Here is a 9,656-nt window from a genome sequence, read left to right as displayed (position 1 = left end):
GAAATCAGTATGTGACTGCAGAGAGCGATTTTGATTGATATCTGGCATTGCAGCTCGACCTGCTATTTTTTTTTTTAAAAGGTCTCTCCAAATGCTAGGGAATGAATAATAAAAGTAGGTAGGTTGTTAGGAAGTCCAAGCAAAACAGCAGAGTAGTGAGCTCAGCCATCTAATGTTCTCAGAGGTCTAGAAATGCCTCAGCCGTGACATCCTTGTCCCACACTGCCTTGGCCTGGAATGACATCTATGACTTCTGTTCTACTTTATCCTGACACTCCCATTCAGATGTTTCTGATTGGGATTTATTTCACATTAGGGTTTTGTGTGTATCAGAATCTGAGCAAGGATATCAAGATTTGTTTCTGAACCCTTTTACTTTCTCCATGCATTGCATATTCCATAAATACGTTGTTTCCTTTCTCCATACATTACTTGCTTTGGCATGAATCATTACACTGGTTTGTAGGTGCTGTTAGCCTCTCGTGTGGCACAAAGACTCAGGACTAACCATTTCTCCAAGACATCATCTAACAAGAATAGCTTGAGTCAGAATGGCTGGAAAAGGACCTGGATGTGCGGGTTGACAGTCAGCTCAAAATGAGCCAGCAGTACCCAGGTGGCCAAGAAGGCTGATGGCATCCTGGCCTGTGTCAGCAATAGTGAGGCCAGCAGGCCCAGGGAAGTGATTGTTGCTCTGTACTAGGCACTGGTGAGGCCACACCTTGAATCCTGTGCTCAGTTTTGGACCTCTCACTACAAGAAAGACATTGAAGCGCTGGGGCAATGAGACTCGTGAAAGATGTAGAGTACAGGTCTGATGCAGCTGGGGTTGTTTAGCCTGGAGAAGAGGCTCAGGGTAGACCTTATTGCTCTCTACAACTGCCTTCCTTTCAAGGGCATTGTACCAAGGTTGGGTACATAGAAAACAGGTCTTATGTGTGGAGACTGAAAACTTTCAGGGTGCTGTTGTATGACAGCATCTTTCCACTTTGAGTCAATTTTTGAGATAGTTGCTCTGTGGAAACTAAGCATGGGTTTTCTTCTTGGGCTTTCAGGAAAAAGACTCTACTGGCTACTGTTTGTGGCCACCTATGGCCCATACCTGGTGTAATACCTACCAGTTACTCAATAAGTATATAACTTTTATATTGTTGATTTGTCCTGCCTGCCCAGGGCCTTCAAGACCTCAAATACACATTACTAAAGAGGTAATATCCATGAAAATTAAATACTGGTATCAGAAGCAAGGATGTTTTGTGATCCCTGTTGTCATTCACCTAAACCTCACAAGTGGGACATTGGCCTTCAATAAAATAGCTTTGACGTGGAACACCAGTGTGACCAAGACTAGATTCTCCTCTCAGAGAGTTAACAATAAAGAAACCAATTACGAAACTATAAAGAAGAAAGCTAAATGCAAACTTTGTGTTAAAAAACAGTGCAGGTGCTCCTCAGAGAGAGTCTGCATACTTATCTCAGAGCCCAGGAGTCTCACACAGGACGGGCTTGTTTATATGAATTTTGTGGTTAAGCCTCATAAATTGCCAGGTGCCACCTGGATTTGAGAGTTCTGTATTGTGTTCAGTTCAAATAAGCTGTGGTTTGCACCAGTGTTGTACGGGGAACTCAGAAAGAGAGGGATAAGTGAGATAAACAGCACTGCAGTGTCTTTAAAAAGCAGAGGGAGCACAGAAAAAGTGAGAGCATGCATGAGAGAGAGCAAACAAGCTTGACATTTGGAACAAACTGGGCAGACATAGCAGCAGCTCTACAATCTGACAGCGAGCTGAAGGTAGGCTAGCAGTATTAATGACAGCATCCCAGATGCTTGTAGGACATCCCAGTGTTGGTTCCTTGTCCTGGTTTAATGGGCAGCTCAGTGATTTTATGTGTGCTTCCTCACTTCACAGGTCGTTCTGTTCATTTTGGTGAGCCTTTTTATAAAGCAAAGTCATCCTTGATGTGAACAAACGTATTGCAATCTTGCTTGTCTTCAGAAATGTATGAAATATTGTGATCTGGGGGAAAAAAGGGATTTCTTTTCCCTTTTCAAGAGAAAATGAGGCGATACTGAACACAGCTGTTTGAGTTGATTAAATAACCATGGCTGGAGATTCACGCCTGGGGTTCCCTCTGTAAGAATCTGAGTGGGGTAGGCAAGGTGAAAAAAGATTGTTCAGCATGACCTCCAACTAGAATAACAGAACACAGGCACATTTTGCATGAGTAGCAGGGAATATTCCTAGCACTGGGAATATTTCTTGCTCTCCCAAGAGAGCTGCTGTAACCTCCACTGCCTGGGAGCTAGACAATTCAAAAGCGTTTAATGAGTAGCCTGTTGGCAACAATTAACTACTGCAGAAGGTGAAGGTCTGATAACTTGAGAGGGCTTCTTTGTCATTCATTTCTTCCAGGACATGTTCAATGAAAGAGAAAAAAGTAAAAAAAATCTTGAACTTTCCTTTAGCACGGGTAAACCCTGTCTGATTCATTTGAGTTGGTGATTAGTAGCGAGAGTCAGGTCATGGGTTTGGAGATGAGTATGGCACTGCAGTGGCACTTACTCAAAGGGTTAGAAGAGCAGGAAAGTATTAAATATTTTGCATTAAATGTACTCTGTGCTGGCTGTTTCTTTACAATGACTGAGATATAATCCTGAAGAGGCATTACTCATGGCTTAAGAGATTCTGAAGGTGCTGCTGGTGATGGTGAAATTACACAAAACTGCATTGGGTGTTATGTAGAAGAGAAGGATCTGTGGGCAGTATAGGGTAACTAAGTATTCAATTATTCTGCAGGTGATAGGAATACAGAACTATTCAGGGGAAATGGGTTACTGCTCAGAGCATAAATTTCACCAAGTCTGTCACAAGATGCAGACAAGAAAGTGAGACAGTAATAATGCTCGGAATACATCTGTGCACAGCTGCACCTCACAGATCTGTGAACGGCAGAATACAAGCACGCATGTGGCCAGGCTGGATCAGCAATGGACCACGGGGGACTGCAGTGCAGACAGAGATATTTCAGAGTGCAGGCAGCTGGACGGAGCAATGTGGGCAGATGGGGACAGTGGGACGGGCAGCTTGTTCTCAGTGGGATGGAATGAAGAGAAGCTGGGAAGAAAACAAACCTAAATTTTAGTTGCCAAGCCTAATGAATGGTTTTAAAGTAAAATTCAGCTCTTCAGGAAAGAGCTAATCAGACTGGTATGTCATTTTGGATGTGGAACTTAATTAACTCATGCAGTCCTCTCCCAACAGACTCTGAAGGGCTGTATTGAAATAATGCTTTATTCAAAGGTTATAGATGAAAAAATCTCAGAAACCCAGCACTTTGGACCATGATTTGGATGTATTTCTTTATGAAGGACACCTTCTGAAAAGACACCGAACTGAGATTTCTAGCAAGTTGTGTGAATTGCTAAGTGATGATATAATCAGTTAAAGAAACCACAACCATGTCATTTCTAGTTCTAGTACACTGTCTTAAGTTATAGTGTTCCTCATTTTTATTACTCACACCAATCAGATCAGTAAAACCAAAATAAGTCAGAAAACATAACTGAATTTTCTCTGGACTGTTTGTTTACCTTGTGCACTTCTCATAGCCAGGTAATGCAAAATAGGTTAGTCACTCTTGTTGTTTCTATACAATTTTATATTCTGAGTCTGATGCAGTAGCAAAAAGTTCGTGTGTTTGAGGTGAAAGTCTTGTATTTATTTTTATACACACCATATTTCCATGGAAACCACATTGATATTACTTTTGGCTTCACCTCTATGAAAGCTAAAACTGGGGTCAAATTTAAACAGACATTTTCCCATTTCCAGCACCAGTAATTCTTACAGATAGAGTTCTCAGCAAGGTACTTAAACAGACGACTAATTTATAATGTATAATATTCTCTCTCAATCAAATCTGCAGCCAGTGTGCATTGCTGTATCTCCTTTGGACTTCAGGGAACTGTAGTGCTTTGCATCAACAGAGGATATACTCCTCCTGTTTTAATGGAGCTACTCATATTCATTAAGCCCATGCTAAAGTACCTTACAAAACTGGGGCCTGAATAAAGTCAACACTGGGATTGAGTGGTATGTGCTGCTCTGCTCACATGGAATGCCATGGATGAAACACTTCTGACCAAGTTCAGAAGTAACAAGTAGCACGAGAGCAGTGGCTTTGCTGATTTAGATCATATAGCATGAACACACAAAATTCTACCTTTCAGACACCAACTGGGTTCAGTTTCATGTTAAAAAAATCACCAGCTTTCAGAATGTAATGCTGTTGTCTATAGTAGCTTTACTTATGGGAAGCTCAGTCGAGCGTAACAAGGAAGGGGCAGATTTGGATGTTTACTACTAGATGACTAATGGCTTCATGTAAGGTGCTTGGGTGATCAAATAAACATGCGATGCCTCAGGATCAAAGTCAAGATACATTCGGGAATTCATCTGACATATTGAGTGCACAGCCTTTTCCGGGCCTCTCTGTTCAGCAGATGTCTTGGATGAGTAATGCACTTGCAAAGTATTTCTCAGTTAAAGTGATAAGAACTGTTCTACTAAAAATCATGGAATTATTATTACTTTTGGAAAATTAGCTAACTTACTTATCTATCTTTCTATTTCTCAGGTGATCTGGTTTCTGTGGGATTGCAGAAGTCAGTAGCATCACAAATGGACCTACCTGAAGAACTTCAGCATCCGTATACAAAGTTTTCTGAATGGAAATTCAAGCTCTTTAAATTGCGATCATTTGAAAAAACACCCTCTGATGACAGCCAGCACATAAACAAAGATCAGGCAGAAGAGGCTGTTTCTTTGACACCCTCTGATGACAGCCAGCACATAAACAAAGATCAGGCAGAAGAGGCTGTTTCTTCAAACAAAGAATTCATCCTGCATAAAGATGAAGCAGTGCCAAGAGGAGAAAAGATGGAGTTAATGGGCAATAGGCAGGGACTTGAGGAAGATGCCCATGCGATGCAAACACAAGACAATAGAGCTCATCAGAACAATTTGAAGGAACTCTGCCGCATCTGCGGAGTTTCATTTAAAACTGATTGTTACAAGAGGACTTACCCAGTGCATGGGCCAGTGGATGATGAAACTCTGTGGCTTCTGAGAAAGAAAGAAAAAACAGCAACGTCTTGGCCAGACCTTATTGCTAAGGTTTTCAAGATTGATGTGCGAGGGGATGTTGATACTATCCACCCCACTCAATTTTGTCACAACTGTTGGAGTATTATACATAGAAAATTCAGTAATACTCTGTGTGAAGTATATTTTCCTAGGAACAGCACAATGGAGTGGCAACCACACTCCCCAAACTGTAATGTGTGCCGTACTACCAGACGAGGAGTCAAGAGAAAAAGCCAGCCCCCAAGCGTACAACGTGGCAAACGTGTCAAAACCACTGGGGAGCGTGCTCGGCTAAACAGAGGTGTAAAGAACCAAGCACAGATAAACAACAAAAATTTAATGAAGGAGATTGTCAATTGCAAGAATATACATCTCAGCACCAAGCTGCTTGCAGTTGATTACCCAATAGATTTCATTAAATCCATTTCTTGCCAGATTTGCGATCATATTTTGGCAGATCCAGTGGAAACAACATGCAGACACTTGTTTTGCAGAACTTGCATCCTTAAATGTATCAGGGTTATGGGCAGCTATTGCCCCTCCTGCTGGTATCCTTGCTTTCCTACTGATCTGGTAACCCCAGTGAAATCCTTCCTGAACATCCTTGATAACCTGAGTATAAGATGCCCTGTAAAGGAATGTGATGAAGAGATCTTGCATGGAAAATATGGCCAACACCTCTCCAGCCACAAGGAGATGAAAGATAGAGAGCTCTATAGCTACATAAATAAAGGTGGCCGACCAAGGCAGCACCTCCTGTCTTTGACAAGGAGAGCTCAGAAACATCGTCTGAGGGAACTGAAGCGTCAAGTCAAGGCTTTTGCTGAGAAAGAAGAGGGCGGTGATATAAAGGCTGTATGCATGACTTTATTTCTGCTAGCTTTGAGAGCAAAAAATGAACACAAACAAGCAGATGAACTGGAGGCTATAATGCAAGGGAGGGGATCTGGACTTCATCCTGCTGTCTGTCTGGCCATCCGAATCAACACTTTTCTCAGCTGTAGTCAGTATCATAAAATGTATAGAACAGTAAAAGCTGTCACTGGGAGGCAGATCTTCCAGCCTTTGCATGCTCTTCGCACTGCTGAGAAAGCCCTCCTACCAGGTTATCACCCATTTGAGTGGAAACCTCCCTTGAAAAATGTATCCACTAACACAGAAGTGGGAATTATAGATGGACTATCGGGACTGCCACTCTCAATTGATGACTACCCAGTAGACACAATTGCAAAGAGATTTCGATATGATGCAGCCTTGGTTTGTGCCTTAAAGGACATGGAGGAGGAGATCTTGGAAGGCATGAAAGCAAAAAACCTGGATGACTACTTGAACGGCCCCTTCACTGTGGTAGTAAAAGAGTCCTGTGATGGAATGGGAGATGTCAGTGAGAAGCATGGAAGTGGGCCTGCTGTCCCAGAGAAGGCTGTTCGCTTTTCTTTCACAGTCATGAACATTTCTATAGCACACGGGAATGAAAACAAGAGGATCTTTGAGGAAGTAAAGCCCAATTCAGAGTTGTGCTGCAAGCCCTTGTGCCTCATGCTGGCTGATGAATCAGATCATGAAACTCTGACGGCAATCCTGAGCCCCCTCATAGCAGAAAGAGAGGCTATGAAAAACAGTGAACTGCTTCTTGAAATGGGAGGCATCCTGAGAACATTTAGATTCATCTTTAGGGGTACAGGATATGATGAGAAACTCGTGCGGGAAGTGGAAGGGCTGGAGGCCTCAGGTTCCACTTACATTTGTACGCTGTGTGATGCAACCCGCTTGGAGGCATCCCAAAATCTGGTCTTCCACTCCATAACCAGGAGCCATGCTGAAAATCTGGAGCGATATGAAATATGGAGGTCCAACCCATATCACGAATCTGTTGATGAGCTCCGTGACAGAGTGAAGGGTGTTTCAGCCAAACCTTTTATTGAGACTGTTCCCTCCATTGATGCATTGCACTGTGACATTGGCAATGCAACAGAATTCTACAGGATTTTCCAGATGGAGATTGGTGAACTTTACAAGAATCCTGATGTGTCTAAAGAGGAGAGGAAGAGGTGGCAGCTGACTCTTGACAAACACCTCAGGAAGAAGATGAACTTGAAGCCTATGTTGAAGATGAGTGGAAATTTTGCTAGAAAGCTCATGTCCAAGGAGACTGTAGAGGCCGTATGTGAATTAATAAAGTGTGAGGAAAGGCATGAAGCCCTAAAAGAACTAATGGACCTTTATCTGAAGATGAAGCCAGTGTGGCGATCCTCATGCCCTGCCAAGGAGTGCCCAGAACTGCTGTGTCAGTACAGCTACAATTCACAGCGTTTTGCGGAGCTCTTATCTACAAAGTTCAAGTACAGATATGAGGGCAAGATTACAAATTATTTCCACAAAACACTTGCTCATGTTCCTGAAATCATTGAAAGAGATGGGTCCATTGGGGCCTGGGCAAGTGAAGGAAATGAGTCTGGAAACAAACTGTTTAGGAGGTTCCGAAAAATGAATGCCAGGCAATCCAAAGTCTATGAGATGGAGGATGTCTTGAAGCACCACTGGCTATATACCTCCAAGTACCTCCAGAAGTTCATGAATGCTCATAAAACATTAAAAAGCCAGAGCTTCACCATTGATTCAGAGGGTGGTTTAGATGACTCGTTGCCACTGGAGGTCTTGGAAAACAATGATTCAGCCGAACTCTAAAGGTACAGCACCTTTGGCTGGGTTTGTGATAGTGTCTTCCTGAAAGGAAGCAGATTCTCTTTCAGACCTGTAAAGGTACAGAGAAGTCTGAAATTTATACTCCCTGTTAAGGTGCTGAGAGGAGTTTATTTAATAAACACCATGTGTGCAGTTTCCAAGAGGCAATGCTCTGGTGCATTTACCAGTGGTTATATGAGATGAAAGCAGAAACAAATTGCAAAGAAGGGTCTTCGTTTTGTTCTGGTCATATTGTTTATAAGAGAGAAAATCAAAGCAAACAAGGTTTTATAGAAAGTTCTAGTTTGGAGGGAATATGATTCTGGGAGTTATGACAGTTGCAAAAAAGGGAGCATGGCTGTTTGTTTTGTTTGCATTTTTAGAACTATTTTGCTCTTTACTTTTCAAGAGGGCTTGATTATTTTCTTGATGGTTCTTTGGGTTTTATAAGTAAAGATTTGTCAGTGAGACACTTGGATAAATGTTTTGGGATTAAGTGCAGTTATTTTTGTACAAAATACTTACTAAAGATGCAAACTTTGATGTCTCATACTCTAGAAATATTATTATTTAACATATATATTATAGTACTGCTTAGGAGCAGATGATGGTATCATCATGCTAATTTACTATATGAAGATATAGGAAAGGTAGCTGAAGTTTTTTAAAGTTATTTTTATCATAGCCTGTTTACTCTGAAATGCAAACTTGTGCTCCTAAATCAGGAGTTACAGTGCCTTGTGGTTATCTCATTATATAAAATACATACAAGCTCTGCTGTGTAGCTTGTTATTTCATGAACATTTTAGACTTCTACGGTAACTTCAGTATATAGTACCATTTGCATTAGTACAGTTTTATTGAATGAGTTCCTGGCCTCACTGAAGTCACCAGTAAATCCTCATTAGTACTGACTGGTAGGTGCACAGTTTCACCAAGTGACTTTAGTCACAGCAGTCCCATTTCTCAGGAGGTGGTTATTACCTTGATCAGATACATGCCAGTAGGATATTTCCCTGACCGCTGCTGTATCTGAAACCAAACTTTTTCACACCTGGGATATACCACATGCACAGCCTAATTTTCAAAATCTGTAAAAGAAGGATAATATTTATTAACCTCAAAGATAGTTGCTTACATGACTAGTTAAAAAGCAATAAACTCTCTTGAAATTTTTGCATACTATATTTTTCACTATTACAGCAGTGTTAGGTGGTATTTGTCTTTCTGAAGTGATATTTAGTATATTCATAATTCATAAAATTATGACTTTAATTCACTGACATATCCATAAAACATACTCAGGTACCTGAGATGCCTCCAAATCATCCAGCCTTTCAGATTTGCATCTGTGGCTAAGAGTAATGTTTCTGAAACAAGATTAAATGCAGAAACAATCAAAGCACAGATCTAAAAGAATCCACTTTGTTTTTTTTTCATTTTGATGTGGCAGAAGTTGGTTTCTGAGTGTAAGTGAACAATGAATTTAAAAAAATTAATGGTCTGAGGTTTGTTTTGTAGTATCTTGTTCATGTTGTTTATTATATTCCTAAGGGTCTGGCATGTACCATTTATGGACAATTAAAAAATAGAGTTAAGTGCTAGTAATTAGTACAAATATTAATGTTATTCTAATTATGGCTTTCTTTCGGTTTCTATTAATTAAGTCACTATTTAAAAAATAGTCTGTAATTTAGGATTTTGGTTTAACATGATTTCTTTAAATATAATTTAACACAATGTCAAAATCTGCAGTTGGAAATAATGTCCTTTTTTCTAAGCAGTCACAAGGACTACAGCATCTTTTCTATGGTATATCATATA

The 9,656-nt window shown here is 40.8% G+C and overlaps 1 protein-coding gene across 1 annotated transcript; it reads left to right on the top strand.

Moving 5' to 3' along the window:
* The first annotated feature begins 1,705 nt into the window (after positions 1-1,705).
* Positions 1,706-7,835, top strand: RAG1 (recombination activating 1). Its single transcript, XM_032113173.1, has 4 exons — positions 1,706-1,792; positions 2,940-3,072; positions 4,639-4,808; positions 4,869-7,835. Exons 1-4 carry the CDS (start codon positions 1,706-1,708, stop codon positions 7,833-7,835), a joined length of 3,357 nt encoding a protein of 1,118 aa, XP_031969064.1.
* The last annotated feature ends 1,821 nt before the right edge of the window (positions 7,836-9,656 follow it).

Source organism: Corvus moneduloides, chromosome 6 (genome assembly GCF_009650955.1).
Source record: "Corvus moneduloides isolate bCorMon1 chromosome 6, bCorMon1.pri, whole genome shotgun sequence".
NCBI classification, from domain to species: domain Eukaryota; kingdom Metazoa; phylum Chordata; class Aves; order Passeriformes; family Corvidae; genus Corvus; species Corvus moneduloides.
Note: the sequence above shows the minus strand (reverse complement) of the source record. Positions and strands in the feature narration are given on the sequence as shown.

Coding starts and splice junctions, on each gene's coding strand:
- RAG1 (XM_032113173.1), top strand. CDS start 1,706: ATGCATGAGAGAGAGCAAACAAGCTTGACATTTGGAACAAACTGGGCA. Junction 3,073..4,638: donor AATGTGGGCAGATGGGGACA/GTGGGACGGGCA, acceptor TCTATTTCTCAG/GTGATCTGGTTTCTGTGGGA. Junction 4,809..4,868: donor AGCACATAAACAAAGATCAG/GCAGAAGAGGCT, acceptor AACAAAGATCAG/GCAGAAGAGGCTGTTTCTTC.